Source organism: Grampus griseus, assembly GCF_964374135.1.
Source record: "Grampus griseus genome assembly, chromosome: 9".
Taxonomy (NCBI): Eukaryota; Metazoa; Chordata; class Mammalia; order Artiodactyla; family Delphinidae; genus Grampus; species Grampus griseus.
This window is the reverse complement of record NC_139003.1, coordinates 14,062,781-14,090,072: the sequence shown is the minus strand read 5'-3', so window position 1 is coordinate 14,090,072 and position 27,292 is coordinate 14,062,781. Positions and strand designations below refer to the sequence as shown.

At 47.3% G+C, this 27,292-nt stretch overlaps 1 protein-coding gene across 1 annotated transcript in view; it reads right to left on the bottom strand.

Moving 5' to 3' along the window:
- Positions 1–27,292, bottom strand: part of HIPK2 (homeodomain interacting protein kinase 2) — a 187,693-nt gene that overhangs the window by 116,721 nt on the left and 43,680 nt on the right. Inside the window, exon 2 of the mRNA XM_082661511.1 lies at positions 5,600–6,683. Within this exon, the coding sequence (XP_082517637.1) occupies positions 5,600–6,683 (1,084 nt within the window). The remainder of the gene's footprint in view (positions 1–5,599; positions 6,684–27,292) is intronic.

The window sequence follows — 27,292 nt, the reverse complement described above, 5'->3', positions numbered from 1 at the left end:
CTTTTTCTTTGGTCCTGGTAATGGTCTTAAGTGTTTCAAATTAAGTCTAGACAAGAGTATTTTGAATAACCGGAGCAGAAACAAAAAAATCCACACATTTTAATCTCTATCTCCTGCCTGAATGGCATGGCTTTCCGTTTGTTTTTCCTGAGTAGAGCTTAATATTTAGTCTTGTTTTCAGTTTGCTGGTCACACTGACAGCGGAAATACCCCAGCATCAATTTATTGCTTGCTCCAAAAAACTAACTGGCATCAATGTAGAATCAAATGCAGTAGTCCCCCCTTAATCACAGTCAGCCGCGATCCAAAAATATTAAGTGAAAAATTCCAGAAACAAACCATTCTTAAGTTTTAAACTGCCTGCTGTTCTGAGGAGCGTGATAAAGTCTCACAAAGTCCCGTTCTATCCCACGCAGGACGGGACTTTTCCCTTTGGCCGACACGCCCTGCCCATTTGTCTCCTAGTAGCCCGCTCGGTGATCAGACTGACTGTGGCATCGTGGTGCTTGTGTTCGAGTAGCCCTCATTTTACTTAATAATGGCCCCAACTGGCAAGAACACTGATGCTGGCAATTCAGATACTCCAAAGAGAAGCCTGGAAAGTGCTTCCTTTAAGTGAAAAGGTGAAAGTTCTCCATTTAATAAGGAAAGAAAAAGAAAGTATGCTGAGGTTGCTAAGATCTACGGTAAGAATGAATCTTCTATCCGTTAAATTGTGAAGAAGGAAAAAATAAATTCATGCTAGTTTTGCTGTCGCACCTCAAACTGCAAGTTACGGCCACAGTGTGTGATAGGGCTTGGTTAAGATGGAAAAGGCACTGAATTTGTACAATAAGATATTCTGAGAGAGACACCACATTCACATAACTTTTATTACAGTATATTGTTGTAACTGTTCTATTGTATTATTAGTTACCAATGTTAATCTCTTACTGTGTCTAATTTGTAAATTTCCTATGCATATGGGAAAAAACACAGTGTACATAGGGTCCGGTACTATCCTCAGTTTCAGGGACATCCACTGGGGGTCTTGGAACGTAACCTGGAGGATAAGGCAGGGCTGCTGTAGGGAAACGGCAGGGACTTCCAAGGTACGTTCACAGAAGTGCACAGGATCTGCTTCAGTTCCATCCCTTAGGGTGTGAACTCTTCAAAGGAGACACCATTAAGGACCCCTTTCTCTCTCAGTGGGCCTCCAACCACCTGCACAAGCTCACCTCTGATTCCCCGTGGCGAGTCTTGGGGTGTGTGCAGGGCGAGGACTTTCTCCAGGGACACCCCTCTGGAGACCGGGGTGCAGTGGGTCTGGGGCAGGGCCGTGGCGGTAGTATGTTCTTAACACGCTCTCCAAGTGATTCTTATGCACAATAAAGCCTGTGACCAGCGTGGTTGGATGGTTTAACTAGGTTACTGACCTTCAAGTTGGAAGGTCAGGTTGGAAGGAGCTACCCACGCATCAGGGTTAAACAATGAAAAAAGCAGCCTTTGTTTCCTGAAAAACACATGGTCAGGCTTGCTTCACAGGATACCTACGGCAATATGCCCGGCCTCGACCAAGCACGCGCCTAATAGCCGGGGGAAACCATTTGCTCCCCGAGACACATCTACTTTTCCAGGTACATCCCCCCACCCCGGCCCCACGAGGACAGGAACATCTCTTTATATCAGACTGTTTCCACATCACTAGGCGGGGACGACGGTGGGCTGAGACATTTAATACTGTCCACTTAAAAACAGGGCAGGACGTTAAATGTCCTCCTCTTTGAAAGTGAGGTCGCCAGGGGATGACGGCCCAGCTCAGATACAGGGGGCCCGGGGGACCCAGGCCCTGTCGAAGGCTGGGTCCACAGGGTGATGACTCCTCTACTCCAGGTGGCTCAAACACAGAGTCTCTCACGACAACGCAGCTGAAAACACCGACCTTCTCAGATAACAACGGACCACTGAGGAGCCTTCTCCACCCACCTCCTCTGCCCCGTAAGAGGCAACACAATCAGGAAACTCGACTGGACCAATGTGGCCGGGAGCTGGCTGTCCCACAGCAAGGACTGGTGCCGACCGGGCTGGAGGCTGTCCTCAAACCCTCAAACTGCTGTGTGTGGTAGCAAACTACTCTGGGGTTCAGACGAGCCCCGGGGGAGGAACAGGACGCTGTGACCAATTTAGAGATGAAGCATCACTTCAGGCAGAAACACTGGGCTGGTTTCATGTTGACGGTGCCCCTAAAAGCAGAGCTGGGCACAGGGGGGCCACCAGGAGGACCCGAAGGACTCTCGCCTTTTTTGGTCAAAGCGACCACAGGAGGAAGAGGTCCTGCTCAGAAATTTATGCAACAGTCACATGAGGTCTAAAGAAAGGGGTCACATCACAACCAGAGGGAGGGCCTTCCAAGGCAAATGGGGGCACTGGGGCTGCAAGTGGAAGACGGAGAGGGGGGCTAAGGAGAGCCCTGGACTCTCGGCACACGAGCCTTCCATACCCGGTGGAGCGGTTTCTCCTGCCGCCCAGAGCTCCTGCGCTGGGGTCCCCGGTCCCCGGGCACCGGGGCCGACACGAAAGCGCAGGAAGCCTAGAGAGTCTGTCTGCTGCGAGAGGGGTGCCACACGTCACGTGGGCACAGGAAGGTGAGAACGCGAGTGAGGCCAACAGTCCCAAAGTCAGCTTACCCAGTGCATCAAGTTTGGCTATAAGTATGCATTGCCTTTTTTTTCTTTTTTTTTTTTGCGGTACGCGGGTCTCTCACTGCTGTGGCCTCTCCCGTTGCGGAGCACAGGCTCCGGACGTGCAGGCTCAGCGGCCATGGCTCACGGGCCCAGCCGCTCCATGGCATGTGGGATCGTCCCGGACCGGGGCACGAACCCGCGTCCCCTGCATCGGCAGGCGGACTCTCAACCACTGCGCCACCAGGGAAGCCCCTGCATTGCCTTTTAAATAGAATTTTTAAAAGCCTTTTTACAAGTTGCTCGGCTCAAGTTTTAGAAAACATGAATAAAGCTGGTATCGTCCATTAAACGGCATCAAGTTAACAAAATAATAAAAGCCCAAGCAGCCTTGACTTTGCTGCAGTTCACCCTAAATTCAGGCCAAGACCTAGGATGGAGCGGCCTGGCCTGTTGAACTGGCACCCCCAAGTGTAGAGTGACAACGGCGGTGGGGAGCTGGCCAAGGCACTGGCTATCCCTCGGATGGGCTGGTGACCCCAGATGGTACCACCCAGAGCTTGCGTTCAGAGAAGGGCACTTTGTAGAGAGCACGCCTGTTGGTCCAGCCCCTGGCCAGCGTCCTCCTTCACCCTCTCCCGGGGGTCCGCAGGGTCTGCTCCCTCCACCTTCAGGCCCAGGCTCCCCTTCCTCGGTGGCCACAGCCCTGGGCTCACAGCCTCCCCCTCTGCCTGGCTCTGGGGCTGCGGGCCTGACAGCAGACCGCAGGTGTCTAAGAAGCTGGTGAGCGGAGAGGAACCGGGTGGGCAGTACAGATCCACCCCTCCCGGAGCCCAGCAGGGACGCAGATGCGAGGCTCCTCCCTGGATGCTCAGGGCAGGCGGGTAGGGGGAGGACAGCACGGGTGGAGGGGCTAGAGACTTGTGTAATTCGGGACTGAGATGAGGGAGGTGAGGGGGCAGTGTGGACGTGTGGCCTGTGGCCACAGACCTCCCAGGGGAAGGGGTACGAGGTCAAGGACAGAGACCCACGGGCTAAGGGCCGGGCGAGGGCAACTGTGACAAAGCCGGCCGGCCGGAGGGGTGAGCAGATCGGCAAACAAGGCGTGGGGGGGACGGGTGTGCCTCAGAACGTGTGACGGGCCAGCTGTGCTGACGCGGCTCAAGCACAATCCCCGCCTTTCTCCGTGGCCGGGAAGGAGGTGTGGGGAAAGCACGTGCTCACTCGGGGGTCGGGCCAGCAGGGCTCGGTCACGGAGGAGCCGTGGGATCCTGGGTCTACTGCCCACGTGTCAACCTCTTAGATGTGTTGTCAGCCCCATCTTCTCACGGGAGTTTTAGCTTCGTATCTCGCCAACTTCCATTTTCACCAGACCGTTCAACATGCCCTCAGACACAGCCCATCGCCATCTCCCCAGAACAGACTCACTCGCTTACCATTTCCATCCAAGCCCTGTGCACTGACCACACGCCAGATACGGAGCCAAGAACCCAGCTGCGTCCCGGCTCCGCCATCCAACAGCCCCAACACGGCTGCTGCCCGGACTCGCCCAGGTTATGGGTCAGGAACGAAGGGGTTAGAGAAACGAGGCAACCAGCCCAGTCGCACAGCTCAGCGAGTGGAAGGTTGAGGCTCTCCTGACCCCAGAGCCAGTGCTCTCATCTGGGTCCCACCAGAGCCGCGATTCCTAACCCTGGCTGCGCACTGGGAGCCCCAGGAGAGCTGTGACAAACACCCATATAGGACGCCACCCCCAGAGATGTCGATGATTCAGTTTGCGGGGACTGGGACCTAAATCAGGTTATTTTTTAAAGCCCGCTCCACCCACCGGTGCTTTTGACATGGAGCCAGGGTGGGAAGCAGTATGCCACAGACTTTTACAAGTTGCTCAGCTCAAGTTTTAGAAAACATGAATAAAGCCGGTATCGTCCATTAAACGGCATCAAGTTAACAAAATAATAAAAGCCCAAGCAGCCTTGACTTTGCTGCAGTTCACCCTAAATTCAGGCCAAGACCTAGGATGGAGCGGCCTGGCCTGCTGAACTGGCACCCCCAAGTGTAGAGTGACAACGGCGGCGGGGAGCTGGCCAAGGCACTGGCTATCCCTCGGATGGGCTGGTGACCCCAGATGGGCCTTGCCTCTGCCCTCCTGGCTGTGTCCCGGTCCCCAGCGCTGTGCCTGGCTCACGTTAGAAGTGAAATAAATCCTTGTTGAACGAGTGAAGGAATGAAAGCGTCACACTTTCCCACCAAGGGTGCTACAATCCTTCATCTTCCTGAGCCCAAAGTTCTCCCACCACCGGAGCACGCTGACTGGTCCCTAGGCTACAGACCCTCCCTCCTCCCATCCCCTTCCCACACGGGCACAGAGTCATCTTCTCAGAGCATCACTTTCATCCTATCACCCACCCTCTGTCGTTCAAATGTTTCGGCACTTGCTCCACATTTATGGACACAGTTGCAACCCCTTCACCTGGTATCTAAGACCCCAACATCCTGGTCCCAACCTATCCCTGCAATCAGATTTTCCACCACCCACGGATCCTCTGCTCTGCCAGGCGGGCGTCCTCCCGGTCTGCAGTGCGAGTCTTGCGCATTCTTGCCAGAGGGATCATAATGCGTGTCTCTCTCGCTCCTTCACCCATGTCTGGATTCCACCCGTCCGTGACAACCTGACTCCCCGACCATGCCTTTGCTCTTTGCCCACAGCCCCCAGGAATCCCTCCCAACTCTGAACCTCTACGCCAAGAATCTTACTCGGCTCCATTCTTACGTGGCTTCTAATCATCATTTCAATGTGCACATGACCTAATTTCCTGACTAAATCGTGATCACTTGAGGGCAGCAATCTTACCTCCCAGGCAGTGACCAACACTGCACGTGCTCTGGGAATGCCGCTGGGCATTCCGCATCTCCTGTCTCGGGGCGAACGGCCTTACCTGTAATACCTGGACTGCAAGTAGGTGGAGCACACAGCCTTGGACACGTGACTGGCTGAACCAAAGTCGATGACCTTGACTCTGTACGGTTGTCTAGATGGATCCACCAGCATGATGTTTTCTGGTTTGAGGTCCGCATGGATGAGACCTAGGCTTTTTAGCTTCATCAGGGCTGTGGCAACCTGCTGGAGGACCGGGCGAATGTATTTGAGGGGCAAGGGGCTGAACTTGTTCTGCTTCAGAAAGTCATAGAGGTTCTGCTCCAGCATCTCAAAGACCAAGCACGTGTGATTCTTGTGCTGGAAGCACTCGTAGGCACGGACGAAGTTGAAGTCGTCGGCGCTCTCTGTGCTCAGGCGGGCCAGGATGCTCACTTCGATCTGACCTTGGCGGGCGTATGACGGGTGGTTCTTCAGGATCTTGATGGCCACAATCTCATTGGTGCCCCGTTTCCAGCACTTGACCACTTGCCCAAACGTCCCTCGGCCCAGGAACTCTAAGACCTCGTAAGTGTTGGTCATGGAGCACAGCACCTCATGCTGGACCAGCTGATAATCCCCCTCGCTGTTGGAGCCACTGTTTTTGGAAGTGGCAGTCGAGGTGGTGGCAGTGGCTACAGTGGCCCCACTCGCGTTATTCGGAATCATGGGTGGATGCTCTTCGATGATCTGCACGCTGCTCGTGTTCTCGATCTCCTCACTCTTCCGCTTGAGTCCGCATTTTTGGTAGGTATCAAGAAGGCTCACAGTGCTGCGACGCATGAGGTTGTGCGGTCCGCCGAGGACTGGCCCGGTGACGGAAGTGCTACCTGCTGATGTCACGACGATGTGCCCGGTGCTTCCTGGGAAGATGATGGTCTGCTCGTACGGTAGGCTGGGGTTTGGGATGGGCAGGGAGGCGCTGACGGTCGTGGCGGCTGGCTGGGATGGTGGCGCGTTCTTGTTCTGGCCATACACTTTGCTGTGGGAGCCGTACCCGGTCATGTCCCAGTTGGAACTCGGCTCTACTTTCAGTTTCTTCACGCTACAGAAGGCACTTGATTGAAGGGTGTGAGGGGAGAAAACTTGCACATGTGAGGCCATACCTGTGAGAAAGAGAAAGGCAAAAAGAAATATCTTAGTCACCCTTACACGAATGAACGCGACAGAGCCACTGCAGTTCGGACCAGCAGCACGGGTCCTAGAGTATACCGTCTTCTCACTTCGAAACAACGTCGGAAAAGTGAATCTATTCCACCCAGAAGCACCGGCTCGTCACTCAGTCTGTGGGCTCCAGGGGTTCCAGTGTTCTGCCCGCCACCATCAGGAGGGTGGGAGACTTGCAGGGTGGGAATACATTCAAGACTCAGAAACACAATCAGAATACCAGAACTTAGTTCATTATGTCGTTTTTTAAAAATAAATATTGTTTGTGATAGAAACAAATTCTTCCTCAGTTCTCACTGGGCTGCAATCCTATTAAAACTGAAGACTGTATCAGGTGGCCCAGCTGTCACATACTTAGTTGTCTCACGTGGCCAGCTCCCCTCTGTCATAGGCCCTAAGACTGTCAGGCTTACTCACGTGAGGAAACAGCTTCCATACAGGTCCGATCACAGAGCCACTCGTGATCTGCTGGCTTCTGGATGAACCATAATGACCCCCTGGCATCTCAGTCACCTTAAATGATTCTGTAGGGTTGAATCGACCAGCAGTTGGTCTGATGTTTTCATTTAGATAGTCTGAAATCATTTTATCAGCTTTGTTTTGGAGGGGAGGAGTGGGAAGCACAATTCATGGGCTCTGTTCACTCAGCGCTCCTGCTAAATTTATCTATCAATAAATTTATCTAGAAAGTAATACTATTTCATATCAAAACCTCACCCACAATTTAGATAACCTCAGAAATCTGTAAGACCATAACTCTGGAATGCCTGTACAATTCATAATTATGGTGATGGTGGAAACAAACAAAAATTCATAAAAATTAATTAAGGAGAAGTAACAAGGTGATGAGGAAGGATAAGTCCTTACAGGTAAAAGCAGAAACACTGTCCATCTTCTAAGCTGCAGTCGAGAAACATTTCCTATAAAAGCATAAGGAAAGTGGGGTTTCGATCAAGCACCGTTGGTGTTTAGCGATCCCAGTGTTCGTGTCTCTCTGACCCCGTAGCATTACCTAGGGTGGTTATTTAACATTTTCCTTTTCTCCTCGTCACCCATCACCCTAGTCCACCCTCTCTCTCAGCAACAACCCATCTTCCACTTTGTCCAGAAGCCTGAGGCCAGCAGCTTTGCTGTCCACCTTTATTCTCTTCATTTCAAAACACTCCTGAATTTGCATCCATCCTCTCTTCCATCTTTCTGGTCTCAGAGGAAGAGGTGTCTCTCTGTTCCAACACTAAAAGTTCCCCATATTCTCACGATTCAGCCTCTCTCATTTTCTCTTGAATGCTATGCTCCCTCCGCTGTCCACTCTGATGGCTTTCAACTTCTCCCTGTTGATTGGATCCAAGTCCTTAGTAGGTACTTAATAAAGTTTTGTCAGAAGAATCAGTGACAATCTTTCTCTTCTGCCTTCACACCTGCACATGGCAACTTCCAACTTGGAAGGTAAGAGGAGTAACAGCCGTATTCTTCCTTTTTGATACTTCCCTTCTTCTCACCTGTAATCAATGGTTTATGCTCCCTTTTCTTCAAGGCCTCACTCCTTAATCCATCTCCCCACACACATACACACACTACAGGACTCTGTTCTTAAAGGTAAACGACTTCCTAATTGCCTAATCCTATGGTCTTTTTTCAGCCTCTAATCCCTTTGACCTCTCGGCAACTGACCAATCTGATACTGCTGACCACGACTTCCTTCTTGATGCTCTTATCTGTGCTGTGTGAATCTGTAACCTCCCTATCCCGGTCTGACTGCACATTGTGTGCTGGCAGGTTCCTCTTCCTCTTCCTCCTTTAAAATGTGGGCGTCTCCAATGTTTGGACTCTGTTCTCTCTGGATCGAAGCTGTCACCTCTATGCAGGTGACCCCTACACGTTCATCACAGGCGAAATGCTCCCTTGTGCCTTCCAGTGACGTATTTCTGCCTCCTGCTACAAAATCAAGGATGATCTTCCAAAGATGAACTCCTTACCTATTCCTAAAAATCTAGCCATTTCACCCTCCATGATAATGTCTGCATGGCTGTTCATAAAATATTCTTCTAGTCACTTGGTTCCAAACCTTTGAGGATTCTTCTTTGCCTCCATAGACAAGAAGATTTGGAGTCTCATTTCTCTGTCCTTCAAAATGTCTCTTGTAACCGTCTCTTTGTTTCTGTTCTTGCTGCCTCTTCCATAGCTAAAGCATTTATCACTCTCCAGTAGACAAAAGCAAGCACAGACAGCTGGTCTACCTGAGCACGCTTTCTTCCTCTAATTTGCCCACATTCAGCCACCAGATTATCTTCCTAGAACATTTCTAAGCATGTCACGTTTCTGTCCAGAAACTTTCAATGATTCCTTAGTGTCTAGAAGGTAAATTTGAGGACTCTTAACACCTTCACATTTGTACTTCAACTGCTTTGTTGGCTTCACCTCCAACTATTAACCTTCCTGAACCCTCAATTTTAATTAAGCTGTTCTACTCACTGTTTCTAGAATGTCTCTTACAGTTCCCACCTCCATGCTCTTACACAATTCCCCCATCCGACATGCCTTCACCTCTTCTCTCAGCTTATCCAAAGACAATTCAGATGCCTCCTCTTCCCAGACAACTCCAACCTACACTGATATTCCCAACTCTCCATTCCTAAGGCACTTACCATGTGCACTGCCCATTTGCCCACAAACTGCATTTCTGCCTTGCAGAATCTCTTGTCTTGAATTGAATTACTTATCTTCTGTGCTATATAACTTTTTATACGTTTAAGTCATGTTTCCATAACCAGGCTATATTCGGAAGGCGCGAGCTACAGGTTATACTTCTTTTTCCCCCTAGCATTAAGCCGGGTTTGTTACATATGGGAGGCACTCAGTTGATGGAATAAAGCACTCTAGCTGATCAGGCTTCAAGGAGAGCTTAGTTTTCTAGCTATACAGCAATTACCAGTCACAAGCACCTATGGAACCTGGCCTCACTCTGGAGAATAAAGAAAAACCTGCCAATACTTTTCCACCCAAACTAAGGCAGAGTCCAGGCAGCTCCTGTCCTGGGGTCAGCGGTCATGTTCTGTCTATACTTCATCCCGGATGTGCTCTCACTTCCCAGCAGCAACCTCAACCTGTCTAACACCCAGCACCTGCTCTGAACCCTACCTTGACCCTGATCCCATAGATCTGACAGAAGCTTCCTTTCTTGTTTGGTTCCTGAACTCCAATATCTACTTGTGTAACATGACTATACTTCTGTAGACAGCCTTCTGCCTGACAAAGACTATTTTGGCTTGCTCATTCAGAATTCACACTTTACCTGTTTCTTCCTATGGTACTTTTTGTTCAAGTCAATCTCCCCTTAATTCTATAATAACACAGAAAATAGCTTTTCTATATTTATCAGTATTAAATAACCACATTGTTCTAGATATTTTATACAACATAGAAATGACCAATCCCTCAGCTTTTAGTAACGTATCCACTGAAGGGGCAAAGCAATAAGCATTTCCTTTATTCTTTGGTATCGAGCTTGCCCCTCACTGCTCCATCCTCAGTGCTTTGTGGCAGGAGGACAGGGAGGGGGGCAGCGAGGGGTCAGAGGTGGCCGAAGAAATATGCTGATGTTACGTAAAGGAGATGTAGCTCTATTCTCTGTTTTCACTGTTCCAGAAAACTCTTGGTGGCAAGGCCAGGGCGTAGCAGTGGAATTTTACAGAGGGGAAGAGAATGGCTTATGACTTGCTTGCTACTGGGATGACAGCCAAGGGCCATAAAATTGTGGAAATTGTCACTGGGTACCTCTGGTGACATTCGCGGGATCAGAGAGGAGACCTGCATGGCTAGAGACACCCTTCGCCGCACCGCCTGCTGCAGACTCTGGCCTGGCCTGGTGTGGCCACTGCTGCTCCTTTATAAGGTCAGCAGCCACTATTCTAAGAACCAGATTAGCAATTCCCGATACAGCCTTATTTCCCCCTCCAGCTTGACTGAGATATAACACACATAAAATCGTGGCAGTTTAACGTGTACAACGTGATGATTTGATACGAATATATGGTGCAAAACGATGATCATAATAAGGTTAGTTACCACCTCCATCACCTAATTACCTTTTGTGTGTGTGTGTGGTGAGAACATTTAAGATCTACTCTCTTAGCAGCTTTCAAGTACACAATACCCAGTTGTTGACTACAGTCACAGGCTGTACGTTAACATCCCAGAACTTATTTATCTTAGAGCTGGAAGTTTGCCATTACAGTCTTATTACCTTTATTCTGTAGCAGGGGTCATTTTGCTCTGTGAAGCAAACTGCTCAAAGAAAATATAGGTAAAGAAAGTCTTCAATAATAATAAGAGCAATTATTATTATTACTACTACTGTTACTTATTTTTAAATCTCTAAACTATCTTATAAGTGATAAACCGTTGCTGATAGTTGCGTAGCTTAGTCTCAAAACAATCCTACAGGAATAACCAAACTTATTGCCAAACATTTCTCCTTGAGATTATTTTTCTGGAACAAGTACTCCTGATTCGTGGAGAATCCCAGCCCACACCCTTTGCATTCTATTTATTCAGATCCCCAAGGCTGGGGCCGAGGAAGGCAAGGGCCTTTATGTTTTCCACTCTAGGAAGAGCTGTTTCCTCTCATTTCTTTCTGTGTTGACCTTTGTGCTCTTCAAGGCCTGCTGCCCTCCTTATCTGTCAATTTTCTTCTCAGAAAAGGCAGGGGGTTTAACGGGCATTTTCAGTTTGATCCTACGTCACCATTTCAATCACGTTTTAAGTCATCTCTGCCCTTCCTATTTGGTTCTTGGAAGAGGAAGTGAATTTTTCTCCACCTTCCTTGGGAGACTGGGAGGCTCTTACCATATGGGCGTGAGGGCAGGTTTTGAGCCCATGGGGAGTGAGGCACCAGGGAAATCACTGTGAGATAAATCTGCAAAACTCATACCTGCTCCCTAGAGGGGGCCACGAGACCCAGACTGTTCCACAAAAGCCCGAGTAGCCTCCCAAAATAACTCCTGACAGGACTACCGCATTGTCACTCATGTGAAAGCAGTGAGTCACCACAATTTAGAACTAAACTTCCTAAAAGGCACATCGCTGTTACCATCTGTCTCATAAGAAGGTCGAAATTATAAGCATTGAATATTAGATATTCATCAGGGCCCTGCATGCTTTTTAATGTTACTGATACAAGTTTATGCAGATGTTATAAAAGTGACCAGTAAAAAGCATTTAAAAACTAATTTATTAAAATTTAAGTCAACTTGTACTACACAACTGTAATATGTCCTTCCTTGCATATGGCAAATGAAATACAGCCCCTATAAAATAGGCACTAAAATACATCCTATAGTTAGCAGAATTAAACTCCATTACTTGTAAGAAGTCATTTCTTATTACCACAAAGATGAAAGACTGCTTCTTTCATGCCCCAAACAAATCCAGGTCCCAGCTACCTAGGGTGCATTTCTGACACTGCTAAAGGCAGTGAAAGCACTGGATCCTCTTTTAGCCATTTTATTCACATGCTCATTTTGCATTTTTAAAAAGATATGCACGGAATTCTGCATTTCAAAATAATATTTTTAAAACATTTGCCTTCTACTCTTTATTAGAGCTGCCATTTACGTCCATCAAATGCTGTCACACTTGAATTCAAACCCTATTACTCAGGAGTCTCATGATTCTCCAGATTCTAAAATCCTGAGCACCCAGTAAGGACCAGGCTCTGGGCAGGATGTTTTACGAACAGGGTAAACGTGCATCCGACTTTGGGACAGTCCAGAATTACCCTTGTTATTCCAAATGAATTAGTAAGAGCATCCTCTCCACTTTCATTCTTACAAGGGTCCTAGTTTGAAAACTAGGAAGTCAAGTGATGGGTTGAGGCTCCCATAAGAAGTGGAAAAACCAGACCTTGACCCCAGAAGTTCAAATCTGGGTAATTCTATGTGCCACTTTGTCTTAATAGTTTAAAGAGAAATTTATTTTTCTAGGGTTAAGAATAATTTTTTCCACCTTAAAAAAAAAAGGATAGTTAAAAATCTTCATGATCTTCCTGAGCTCTTAAGTCACAAGAATTTTTAAAAGGTCATTTGTTAAAGGATTGGCTCATTTAGTTCATTTTTTCCACGTATTTGCCTAGTTTCTTCATAATTTTATATTTCACAATTAGATGAACTGAAAAGTTGCTTCACATCTGAGTACATTTCCTTTCCATTTCACCACCCCAAAATTATCTACTGGAAGATCAGACTCTGCCTATACTACAGGGATGAGTGAGGGTTCAACTATGATTAAAAAAATAATTAAGCTGAATTCAATTTCACTGGACTCTTATCAAAGCTCGAGAGAAGGAACTATAAGCGAAACAGTGGCACCATTTTTATCAGTATGTAAAGTTTAATTTTGGCGTTGCAGATCACCACTCAGAATCCAGTTATATTATTAAAGAGAACAGAATCATGAACACCTTAGTTTGGGAATTCACTTGGCAGTCCAGTGGTTAGGGCTCCAAGCTTCCATTACTGTGGGCATGGGTTCCATCCCTGGCCGGGGAACTAAGACCCTGGCAAGCTGCACAGTACGACCAAAAAAAGAAAAAGAACACCTTAGTTTAGGAGGTGCCAACTTCCCCACTTCCTGTAGTCCTTTGGCCACACACTTCTACCGAATAGTAAGTATCTGAGAGAAGCTACAGATCTTTCTTTTTTTTGTACCCAGCTGACTGCTAGATCTCTCTTGCATATCACATTATGCACATAAGGTACAGTAACATTACAGAATATTTCAAAAAATACACAAATGTTAGAAATACGCATCTGAATGGACATTAAAAACGCCTAAAAAGGGTTAATCTGTATAATCACTGATTACCATAATTGGATGCCTCAGGGGGTTGAACAGTAATAGAAAAGTTTTCTTCACTGATATACGTAACAACATTCATAAATTTTAATGACAGTAATCCTGCTTGTCAAGTTTATATATTTCACAAGTAGTAACAAAGATAATTTCAGGTTAGCCCATTTCTAAATAATACATTTCCAGAACAGTATATACTAAATGTCTGTGGGGCTTGTCTATCATTTTCCATCAACGTCTATTTACCTGCTAGCTGTGTAAGGTTAAATGAGTAGTACATTCCACCAGAGCAGTTTAGGATCAACCACAAGCTCTACGGCATTCTTTATCAATAACGACAATCACGATACTACTGATCCCATTAAGGGCCCTCTATATAAAAAGACTGGAGCTGGGGACAAAAGGAAGCACAAGACATCTAAGACATCGGCACTGCGCTAAAGGAGCTTAAAATCTCATGGGGGCGCCAAGTTCAGTGCAAAGTAAAAAGGACAACTGGCAATTCTGGGCAACGTAAGCAACTTGCCGAAGTAAATGCAACAGGAGTTCAGAGGCAGGAATCACTATGGGCTGTGGTTAGGCAAAGGTTTACAGGGGAGGTAAGTAAGACTTGAGCTGCGACTAGAAAGATGTTAATATCTTTTGAAGGGCACAAGGACAGTGTTCCAGCTCCTGCTAACTGGGTGTTGGGGGCTTGCAGCCAGCACTGTGGTCTCTGCCCTCAGGAAGCTGAAGCTTTGCTTGGAGACAACAACTTAGGAGCATTTAATACATTAACAAATGCTCACCCCCAACGCAATTACCAGTCTACACTGTGGGCACCAACAGCCTACTTACCCAGAATTGTCCTCTCCTGATAATTTCAATCTTCTAGAAGTAATTTTTAAATACTGAAAAGGCTGGTGTGAAGCCCTACCACTAAAGCCACTCACTTTATACTGACTGTCATCTAACACTCGATTAACAAGTCGTAGAGGGGCTATCGTTACTGGGTTTGCTCTCTGTGTCAGACTCCAGGTGCACACACCCCACAACCGTAAGGTCAGGTGCATTTCCCGTTTTACAGATGGGTAAGTGGAGTGCAGGGAGATGACACAGTTTGTCCAAGCTCACTTTGCTACTACCAGCAGAGCTGGGATTTGAATTAAGGTCTGCCTGACTACCAAATCTGTGCTGTTAACCCTTCTTCTTCATGCTTTAGGGTCTCGGAGTTAAAGCACCAGATAAGGAGACAGGTAGCAAAACAGCCAAGGCAAGATGAAAGCTGGCGTGTGAGAGGAGACTGATCTAAGGTATGGGGCACACCGACCGCACGCCACCTGGTAACACAATGGACCCCACGACAGCACTCCCAAGTCACCTGCATTTCTCTATCCTCTGGTTATTATGACATCTGGGAAATACAACCACTCAAAACTGTTCAAATAAAATAAATTTACCTCCTGAAAGAGGTAAACTTCACCGGTCTTGGGTGAGCTGACCTGGGCTGTCCTAGCAGTCCAGGGGGGAGGTAATGGGGACCTGCACTGAGGACCCTGCCTGAGAAAACAGAAAGGAAGGAGCAGAAACATAAGACGGTGCGGAGAAGAGAGGCAAGACGCACTGACAGACGGGACGGAAGGGCAAAGGCGAGGGAGCAATCGAATATGTCTGGGGGCCTGAAAGGAGCGGGGGTTCCACAGATGGTGACACGGAAGATGGGAGGTGGTCTTAAAGTGTTGTTTCTCTTGGGGGATGGGATAATGGAATGGGTTTTGAACACGATGAATTACAAGCACTGACAAGAGATCCAAGTTGAAACCTTCACTGTTCAGCTATTCATACTGAAACTCTGAGGCGGGGAAGTGCTTAATTTACCAAAGTTACAGTGTCAGGAGCCGCTGGTCATTCACAATCAAGCATCTAGTACCCATTTGCTGAGCTGAATCCTGAATGAAGATAAACCATTTTGAAAAGACAATGGAAATCAATAAGATGGGCTAAGCTTGCACAGGATGAATCAGAGCGGGGAGAGGGCAAGGTGACCCTGGACCAATCCATGCATAAGACCAAGGACAAAGGGGTAAGGTCAAAAATATGGCTAAACAAATACCAGTAGGACAGTGACAAAAATATGGAAAGGAAAAAAGACCGAAATCAAAGGGTCACATCCCAAAGAGACTGGGAAAGGAACGGTGTTGCTGAAGATGAGAGCCAAGTGAGCTGGAAGAGCTCGATTTTTAAAAAATTAATTAATTTATTTATTAACTTATTAACATTTATTTTTGGCTGCGTTGGGTCTTCGTTACTGCACGCGAGCTTTCTCTAGTTGCGGCAAGTGGGGGCTACACTTCGTTGTGCTGTGCGGGCTTCTCATTGCGGTAGCTTCTCTTGTTGCAGAGCACAGGCTCTAGGCGTGTGGGCTTCAGTAGTTGTGGTACGCGGGCTCAGTAGTTGTGGTGCATGGGCTTAGCTGCTCTGCAGCATGTGGGATCTTCCTGGACCAGGGCTCGAACCCGTGTCCCCTGCACTGGCAGGCAGATTCTTAACCACTGCGCCACCAGGGAAGTCCCAAGGAAGAGCTCGATTTTGGAGAGGTTTCACTGAAGGCATTAGTAACAACAGAGAGGAGACGACGTTCTATATGTACCAACAGAAAAACCAGGATGGGAGAATGGGCGAGGGGTCGTTGACCTGAGGGCTGCCAACAACACCTAGATGAAAATGGAATCCATGTGGGTAAAGCTGTTTCCCAGGAGAATTGGTGTAGAAAGTAGAGCAGATGGCAAATAAAATCATCCTTGGGGGCACAGACGTTGTCAAACAGTATGAGGAGGACAGTATGAGTCACAGTGAAGAAGTCAAGTATAAAACGATGAAAAAGCAAAAGCAAAAAAAACCCAAAAAACAATTAAGGGATTGATCCAGGAGAATGAAAACAGAGAAAGCGCTACTGGGCCTGGCTAGGAATAAGCCACCAGCCCCCTTTTCCCACAGGGTCAGGAGGAGAGAAAGAAGTGGCACTCCCCTGGGAAGAGAACCAAGTGCACCATGTTATGCCCCTTGCTTTCCCAAGAAATATGATTCTCTTAAGGACTTTCAAAATCTTTTACGTCATCTTCCTTGAATCTGCAAATTCTACCATAAGCTTTGTTTCTCCAGTTGAGAAAACATCCTTTTCCTACCATTTGCAAATTCTCCACATATCTATCTACCTACTGGCTCATTATTTGTCCAAATCAGCCCTTATCCACGTTCAGACTTACTTTCTCTTTCTGAAAGTCGCTAACTTCACCTATAACAGAGTCAAGCCTCTCTCAAATTCCCCTTCCTGTGACTCTGCCTCGTTGCCTGGGACTAAGCCATAAAGCACTATGGATGTGCCGGCCTTTCACTGCAGTGGGTAAGTAACTGTAGGCTCTATAAATTGATTCTCTAGAGGCCATGTTGCCAAGTGTTCATAAGCAATCTAAACATGACCAATCCAAGATAATTCTGGTGAAAAAAAAGAATGATACCGATAAAACAAACATGCTCTTCAGTTTCTTTCTCCAGGAAACTGGAGAATCAATGAAAGGAAAACAAGTGTATAAAAAAACCCTCAAAAACTCTGTTTTCAAGCAATAATTGCATTAATTAAGAACGTTAATTATTAAAAAAAAATACTTCTCAACATAGGTGTATGTATTTGCTAGGATGGCCATAACACAACACCACAGACTGAGGGGCTTAAACAACAGAAATTCGTTGTCTTGCAGTTCTGGAGGCTGGAAGGGTGTTGGCAGGGATTGGTTCCTTCTGAGGACCCTGAGGGAAAGGATCTGCTCCAGGCCTCTCCATGGTTTGCAGGGGGCTGTCTTCCCTTTGTGCATGTCTCTAGGTCCACATTTCCCCTTTTTAAGGACACCAATCATATAGGATTAGGGCCCACCCTAATGATCTGTAACTTGACTACCTCTGTAAAGACCCTTCCTCAAATAAGGTCACATTCTGAGGTAATGGAGTTAAGAGTTAAACATGTGTTTTTACAGGCAAGGCGGTTAGGGAGACAATTCAACCCTTAACGGAAGGTTTAAGGAAACCAAATGCATTTTACTAACGCATAACCTTCTCAGGATATATTGCCATATTTTAAAAGAACTCTCTCTGTTTTTCCCTCCTTGGAGATAAGACATTCCATGTTGTAATTTCCCTATATCTTGCCTCAATGGACCCAGGAGGGGATTTCAGTTAGTCAAATATGATACAAGCAAAAGCAAAGTGATTATTTCAAATTAAATTCTGCATAAGTTTATGTTACTTATGCAGTGCTTCCGGAAAAGGCCATGCAGGAATGTCTCTGCAATGTATATCGAGGAATAATTGTAGTCATTCTGGTATAAAAGCGAATTGAAAGTCACATATTAATAATACCAAAATGGGAAAGTAAACTAAGTTTCTAGCTCAGATTCTGAGTGCTCCAAACATTTCTGAAGGAGACATGAGTACGCTCAAGAGGCAAATCAGGTGAGGGCTGGGCGAGGACGAGGAACTTTCCTTCTTCAGGGCCACTCTCGCCTTAATAGAGCCTCGGTTGGGTCTTCTCTCAGACACACTCTACTTCCCTTCTGCTACCCATGTTGTCCTTTTAGTCCAAAGGTGGTAGAGGCTTACATTTTTCAACTTTGCATCTTCTTTCCAACTGAGGATCTCAAGAAGAGAACATTTAAACACATCTGGTGGGATGAAAAAGGTAACACACCCACAAACCGGAAAAACAAAATCAGCTATACTTCTGGGTTTAACCCAGAATTTCATTTAAATACACATTTTTCAAAGATCTAGCAGGCTGCTCACATTGTCCCTGAAATGTTCTAAATGAGGCAGTCAAAGTCTCAGCAGCATTAATTTTCAGGTGTTTGAGTCACAACAAATCTTTACAAAAGCACTGTGTCCCCGGACTGAATACCTCAAGAAAGCGGTGAGCTGCGGCGGGGGCAGGTACTGAGGGGTTAGCTACGTGTCTGGCGATGCTAGGGTAAGCCTCAGATTGAATTTTTCTACCCTTCAGAAATGGCTGATAAGGTCCAAATCAAGACTAAAAATCTGGCAGGCTTGTTTTCTCTTTTAGGCAAAAAAGAAGTTGTTATTCTTAAATTCCTCTTACCAAATTATGTGTTTTATTTAACCTTACCCATCCTATGCCCAGCCCACAACTAATTTGTCTTGTGAATTTAATTAGCTTCTCCTTCAGCAATGTTTGGCGCGCTCAGAATCGGAATTGAAAACCTACTTTACTCTTTTCCATTTTGGTGTTCTTATTATTGAGCCACTGTCAACTTTCTTTTACACCAACAAATTATATAAATCTATTACTCTGTTACTCTGGGTAAATTCTATTAAGAAGTGACCCCTCAAGAGGTATGTTGGAGTCCTAACCCCTAGCACCTGTGAATGTGACCTTATTTGGAAATAGAATCTTTGCAGGTGTCATCAAGGTAAGATGAGGCCGTAGTGTGAGTTCTAATCCAATATGACTGGCGTCCTTATAAGAAAAGGAGAAAGGACACAGACACACAGAGAGAATGCCTCATCAGGACAGAGACAGAGCCTGGAGTGATGTAGCTGCAAAAGCCAAGGAACGCTGAGGATGGCTGGGGGTCACCAGAAGCTAGGGAACAGGCGAGGAAGGGTTCTGCCCTGAGTCTCAGCCGGAGCACGGCCCTGCTGACACTTTGGTTTCAGACTTACAGGCTCCCAAACTGAGAGAATAAATATCTGTTGTTTTAGGTCACCCAGTTTGTGGTACTTGATTATAGTAGCCCTAGGAAACTATACTCTCTGGGATGTAATTCAGGATATATTTCATTGAGAAAACATGTTTGTACTCAAGCTACGATAAAGTATTTATAACAACTGCAGAGTCACGCTGGCCGAACAGCAGTCTGCCCTGACAGCCTGTCTTCTCAGCCTCTCGCTTGATAGACAGGAGAAGCATCCTAGCCTTACACGCCCCCATCTGAATTCCGAGGCCCGGAAGGGGGTTGCTAAACACCTCTTCTCTTTATGCAAGTATGTTTGTTCTTCGTGATCAACATGTGACTCCTCTGGAAGGCACAGAAAAGTTCAGTCTGTTCTCACCGGCTATGGCAACAGTTAAGGAGTCCCGGCCAGCACTTCCTTGGACCTGCCCTCTCTAAACCTCAGCTTCTTGCTATTGTACAGACAAACCAGGACAAGAGACCACCATCTGCGTCCCGCCTTCAGTGCAACACCTGTCGCTGCCTCTTGCACTCATGTTTATGTATTTCTTTGAACATTTCTCTCGGGGGCTGCTACCTACCTGCAAAGAAAGCTTTGTGAAGATGTCATACAGACCCAGGGATGCCCATGAGGCCAAGTGCACAGACCTCTTTTTCCTGGGTTCTCTTCAAAGACAATATTCTTTCATCCCTCCTCTTAAAAGCACGGTAATATAATCCTTCCTACTTGATTTAAATGGTGACTGCTGTTTACAACAGTAACTCTACGTTACAGCTCCTTTGCTCCTTGGAGAATTTTTTCATTACTCTCAGTTTGCCTTTAACTGACGTCTGATGAAACTCAACTAGCAATCAATTTGGGAAAAGGTAGAGGAAACGCCGCCCGATGGTGTAAAGGGAGGAAGGGGGGCGGAAAGACATAAAGAAAAACTGGAGGGATGGGGGAAAAGCAGGCTGGGATGCTGGAAGGGAGTAAGGTTGGGGAAGAGGAAAAGGAAAAAGAAATACAAGATGGGAAGGGAGAACACAGAATGCAAGTGAAATGGTACTGTGAGCACATGCAGAATAATAAAGGAACACTGCGATGTGTTTTGTAAACTATCTAGCACAAGAAAAATGCTGCATGGTATTATTCACAATATTTAGGCATGTATCTGTGTGTGGATGTTGCAGATATAAAAACCAGCTGGCACAGGGATCCCTTGGCAGGACAACCAACAGCCCGTTCTAAGCCGCGCAAATTAAAGCGAGCTCTTTGGGCCGCTGCGAGGACATTTTTATGCTGTGAGTCACTGTCATCAAACCAGTCCTGGTGTTGCTGTGACCCAGCAACCCCACAGTGCTGGCCACTGGCACACGGCCTGAGGGGCGGTGCCCACTCTGATGATACCGGGTCTTGCTTCCCACCCCCGGAGCACAGTGAAGGCGTCAGAAAGCTCTCACGTGTCCTGCTCTGGGGCACAGAGGATGGCAGCTGGTGACATAGCTGGTCCCAACTTAACAATGGTTTGTGTTCCAAGGGCTCAATTCAGATCGTTTCTGAGTTCCCAGCCACTGTGTCAGATGTGGGCTCTGCCCCTTGCCAGCTGCGAGTCTCAGCAAGTGATGCAGCCTCGGCACCCCAGCTTCCTCCTCTCTGAAATGGAGACAGTATCTCACAGGGTCCTGGTATGAAGGGAATGAGTCAGTGTCTATCATGCACTTAGAGCAGTGCCTGGTCCAGAGTGAGCTCTACGTAAGTGTCCGGTGACAGAGGGGGAGGGGGAGGGGGAGGTCAGCTGGCTCGCCGAGGCCCATCTAACAAGCAGCACGGCCAACACGCCGGCTGCCTGAGATGAACCAAGTTCACAGGGTACCAGGGGTCCCCTCAGCGCCACGCCTGGCCGGACGAGGGCCTCGGTACCCTATTTCTGAATGACCGGACGAGGAAAGACAGAAAAGACAATGAAATGGGACAAGAGCTCATTTGTCACTTATCTCAAATGCTGTTCCTGGAGGGAAGGCAGGTTTGGCCAGGAGGAAGCAGCTTCCAACGATTCTGAAGAGGAGACCGGGGAGGCTTGGAGGGGTTCAGAAGCTTCAGATACAGACTCTGTAGTTTACCTACTTTACCTTAAAAACGTATGTCCTTCTTTTCTGTGTAACATTTTAATCAAAAGCACAACTCCTGCACTCTACTATATACAAAATGGATAAACAAGGACCTACTGTAGAGCACAGGGAACTATATTCAATATCTTGTAATAACCTACAATGGAAAAGAATCTGAAAAATACATAAATATATATACATATTTTTGTATAACTGAATCACTCTGCTGTACACCTGAAACACTGTAAACCAACTATACTTCAATTTTAAAAAACTAAAAAGAAAAGCACTACTCCTGGTCATAAACAGGACCCAGTTTCTATGCACAGTGTACTCATTGCACATTTGTATCTACTGTATAAACTATGACCTAAGCATTTCTGATCGACAATCAGTAAAAAGACTGAAGACCCTAATACATGTGAGAATTATGTTTAATTAATTATATATGTTCTACTTTACTCTTATGTTTATTAAAAACACAAAAATAGAGAATTTAAAAGGATGAGATAAAATACACATATTCTAATATTTTCTTCTACATCCCAATAAATTGTTCTGAGCCCTGCATTTTGAAAATCCCTGTTATAACTCGAGTGGCTAAAGCCAAGTAACTTGGAATTAGTCTTGGCCATATGGTTAAACTTGGCTAATAAAAAGGAAGTGACAAGTGTCGTCTCTGGGCAGAAGCTTTTTACAGCCAGTGTGCAATTTGCCTATTTGGTCCCACTTCTCCTTGCGAACGTAACCAGAGATGATCCCGGGGTGGGTGGAAGGACTGAATGAGGGTTAGAAGGAGCGGAGACCCCAGCTGACTCAAGGGGGACAGGCAGCAAGATGGTGGAGCAAACCTTTGTTATTTGAAGTCCCTGAAATGTGGGGGGTATTTGCTGCCGCAGTATGACTTAGCCCATCCTAGCCAGCCCTGTAACCTTCCTTAATGCTCCTATCCCTAATGAGCCTGAATTAATGAGGTTGATTGTAATTACCTTTTGACGCTCGTGCGGCATCCTCACCCACCAAAATCAGAGCACACATATTTTAGAGACAACTTAAAATATATTAAATAGTTCAGTTCCTAGCTTCCATATTTTAGCATCACTTCTGGGCTTTGTGAAAATGCTTCCTGAGATCAGTGGGTCAAATGGTGGAACAGCTCTGACCCTCACAGCTATTAGTGACTTCAGGTGTACATGCATTAATCCCCACCCAATAACTTTCCTGAACAAGTGGAAGGTATAAGATCACCCATCACAAATGCTTCTTGTTTGGTTTGGAAACTTTGAGGCAAATGACTCTGCAGTGACCAAAATGGGAAGCTGCTCTCCAAACCCAAACCGGAGTTTGGCACTACAGAATCTAGGCTTACGTGCCCTCGTGGGAGAACCAGCTGATGCCCTGCGCTGCTGTGTTCCCTGGGAAAAATGGACTTTTCACACCCTGTCCCCAGTTGCATGATGCAACGGTTATGTTCCTGGTAAAGAACAGTCAAGTTCTGACGTCATAATAACCATGAGTATTACTCATGGGAAGCTCACAAGCCTGGAAAGGCACAGGCTGTACCCTCTTTATCACTGAAGTCACCAATGGGTTTAAAAATAGCATCTCTCACACACCCAGGGTACCACTGATTCATTAATGGCAGAACAAACACTATTCTGGACTCCTTACTTATATGGGATTTTGGATTGAGCCGCCTAGAATTGAGGCACAGCATCTGTCATTCCCCTAGTAGGGGTGTTACGCTGTACTGTCTTATAAATAGAGATCTGCAGATCCTAAAAGAAGGAATTCTCAAAAATTACAAACCAGGATTTAAGATGCCATCTTATTTGTGACTCAGAAATGATGAACCTAAAATATAAATAACCAGAATATATATAAATTTGGGAACTATGCCAAACACGCCGAACATACCAAAATAAAGAGGGCTGATGTTACAATGATAAGTGATAGCTGTCTCAGCGAAGTCTGTAAAAAAAAGAGTCTGACATTTTTCACTGTTTAGCGGGGAAAGAAGGTATTTGAACCTAGATGCCGGATAGGGGTTCTTTAGAGAGAAATATCCCTGAAGCAGAGAATGTTTTCATAATTTATAGGTATCCATAAAAGCATATAATGCGCTCTGCTCAAGTTCTGTGCTTAGTAAAGCAATCTCTATTTCTAACAGAAAGGAGGAAATGCCCTTGTATACGCATGTCTAGGGTTATCTTTCTTTAAATAATTCAGATTAATCATCTTCCGTAACAGCGGTCCCAACTTGGCACCAGGGTCTGGTTTCGTGGAAGACAATTCTTCCACGGATGCGGGGGGGGGGGGCAGGGGGGGAAGGAGGGGCAGGAGATTGTTTTGGGATGATTCAAGCACCTTACATTTATTGCGCACTTTACTTTTATTATTATTACATTGTAATATGTAATGAAATAATTATGCAACTCACCATAATGCTGACAGGAGGTGGAGCTCAGGCGGAAATGCGAGCGATGGGGAGCGGCTGTAAATACAGATGAAGCTTCGCTCGCCCGCTGCTCACCTCCTGCTGTGCGGCCCAGTTCCTAACAGGTCACAGACCGGTAGCGGTCCATGGCCCAGGGGTTGGGGACCCCTGTTCTATAACATCGGTTAGTAAGAATCCGTCCTTCTCAACGTCATAATCCTTGACGAATTTATGAAGTCACATTGCCCAATCTGCCAAGCTGAGGATTCTAGAGGCTGTGGTGGTCACCCAGAAATACCGGCTGAGAGCCTGCTATGCCCAAGCACCACCCAAAGTGCTGGAGGAAGGCTACAGGCATCGTGAAAAACAGTACCACTGCTTTTCAAGAGACCAACAAGACGAGATGGGTGACATGGGAAAGGATAACTGATCATATAAGGCAGGCGTAACGGTTACCGACTGACTGCAGCGGTCAGAGGGAGAGTGGGGCACAGGAGAGCACCCCAAGAGGAAGAACGGGGCAAATGAAGGCACAGAGGCCAGGGGACACACAGTGCGCTTAGGGAATAAGATGAGACCTGTTTTTTAATTAATTAATTTTTATTTATTTTACTTATTTTTTCTTTATTTTTGGCTGCGTTGGGTCTTCGTTGCTGCGCACGGGCTTTCTCTAGTTGCGGCAAGCGGGGGCTACCCTTCACTGTGGTGCGAGGGCTTCTCATCGCAGTGTCTTGTTGCGGAGCACAGGCTCTAGATGCATGGGCTTCAGTAGTTGTGGCACGTGGGCTCAGTAGTTGTGGCTCATGGGCTCTAGAGCGCAGGTTCAGGAGTTGTGGCGCACGGGCTTAGCTGTTCCGCGGCATGTGGGATTTTCCCGGACCAGGGCTCAAACTCATGTTCCCTGCATTGGCAGGCGGATTCTTAACCACTGCACCACCTGGGAAGCCCGAGACCTGGTTTTATGTAAGTTTTATAAGCCATGTACTCCCCACAGGACCTGGGGTGGTTTGCAGGTACAACATAAAAATAAGATAACTTAAAGCGGGACGGAAGCCGTTTAAAGGGAACACAAGGAAACAGAAAGGGTCTGACTGCAGTGAGGGCTCCTGCAGAGAGACTGCAAATGAACTTGGAAAGACTGGAGTCAGATGCAGAGGGCCTTTGGCGCCAGGCTTCGCCTGTATCCGGGAGGTGGTGAGGAGTCGCAGGGGTGTTTGGTGGGGGCGGGGAGAGGATAGGATTAGCAGGGCTTCTGGATGGAAAATGGACTCGTGGCAGAAGCACAGAGGTAACCTGCTCACCTTGGAGGTGCATCTGGGAGAGAAGATCCTGGAGGAAAGATCCTGGCATCAATGGGAACTAAAGCAAGGTCACAGACAGGAGACGAAGGGGCAACTAAAGACCGGCAACTAAAGGGGAAGTGAGGGCAGGAGAGGAGTCTGGGATATCGTGTAGGTCACGGTGACAGATCAAGGGGAAGGCTGGTCCCTTTCTCGGCGTGGCAGAGGGAGGCATGGCGTGGTGTGCACGGCCAGGCCGGCTGGGCGGTGGGCCCTGGGAACAAAGGGGCTCGCGGGGCACGGCGACTCTGCTGCCAGAAAGAGCTCAGTCAGACACACCAGGGACCGGGTGGCTGCAGTGCTCCCCCGGGGAACCCAGACAGCAGAATGCAAGAGGCACTCACTGGCAAAGACTGCCCCCCTAACCCCCAGCCTGCCCGATTCTCGGTGCGTGGATCTCGCAAGCCAGAGGTGGCCTGAAACTAATCAGCGCTTAGGCTGGGCCTACGAGTTACTGACTTGTGACGCTGGCCTCAGCTGAAGCTGGGAACACTCTCAGAGAACACAGAATCGTAGTCCTTAGGCTTGGGCACCTACGGCCCTGAGTGAGAACACACGGAAACTCTTATAGAAGCCCATGGATCGATCAGAACAACTCAGCCAGTTAGGGCACCTCATATTACACAGAAGATGTGAGTGGAGAGCATCCGAATGTGTGCTCTCCTGCTGATGGCCAGAGGCAGCGGAAGTGCTCTGGCTCCTTCACCAGCATCAAATGCGCCCTGTTTACTCCTCCAAAGGGGCTGAGGGGACCTGGTGCTGCAAGTTCGTTCTAAGGCAGCTCTCAAAAGGCGGCGAAGGGCAGAAACTGCACTGCTCACGCTGCACCTCATGGCCCTCAGCTGACGCCGTGTGGTCTTGGCCCTGCCACTCAAGCCCTTTGCATTCTTTTTTAGTTAAGCAGAAAATGAAGCTTTCAGCTCCATTTCCACTCTCTCTGCATGAATCCATTTCTTCTTTCTTTCTCGGCTCAAGCTATATGGCTCATATAAGATTCCCACCGAGTTCTTCAGTGACTCTTACTTTGCTAAATATTCTTCTAAGAAATGCTGAATCAAAATAAAAGGTGGGAGAAGGTATGAGAATACATTCTAAGGGGCAAACGGAAATATAAGGAAGGCAAAGGAATAAGCCTGTGGATTTCTTGTTTCCCAGCTTTCACTCCCCTCCATATGTCAAGAGTCATGGGGGTAGTGCCCTATGGAAGTGCAGTCAGCAGCCCAGGAATCTGCTTTCCATACTTACCCCTGCAGTAAAATTCCAGGAAGTCACCAGGGATTCCTTGGAGGAAAAGCTCCAGCACCAGTTAGCGCAGAACTAGAAACCACTCTGCAATTTCTTTGTCTTCCCTGCATTTCGTCCAAAGTACGGTTGAAAATCACCACAGTCCATTTTCCCCTGGACTGGAGGAAAGTGAGCTGACAATGGGCCAGGGTTGGTAGCACCTGGGAATGTGGGCTGGGCAGCCCGGGCTGTGACCATCTGGCCTCCACTCCACGAGGAGTCCAGGCAGGAAGGTGCCGCGCCCCATTGGTCCTGGGCCCCGCAAAGCGATTCAGAGCCATGGGATCGCCACTCAGCCACAACACAGAAAATGAAGGGCAAGAAGATGAGCCTTTCTTTGGTTGCAGGCTAAAATTTGGGAAAAGTTATCAGAACAAAGCAAAAGACCGTGGTTGCCGGGGAGGCCGCTTTCCTTCTTCTCACAGGAAATCTTTCCTGCCGCTTTAAGAGCAGAGCCGCACCTGCTCAGATACCAAATGTCAGTGCAGAATAGGGGGTTGAGGTGGGGAGCTGCACCTTGAGTTATTCAGCCAGTGACGAAGACACCAAGTCACTCTTGAGCTAAGGGAACACGAGCCGGCCCCAGCACATGACTTAGAGAAAGGGTTCAAGTTTGCGAAAAGAAGGGCCACAGCGAAGGAACCCCCGACTCAAAGCTTAATCATCTATACATAGTCCACATGCTTCCCCCAAGCACAAGTCAAGCGGATGTGGGCCACAAACAAGACTGAAGACCTCATTCCGAAAGGAATGAGAACATCACTGGGTCACCTGACAAAACTGGAGTACGAACCGCGGGCTACGTGGGAGTTCTGAATCAGGGCTAA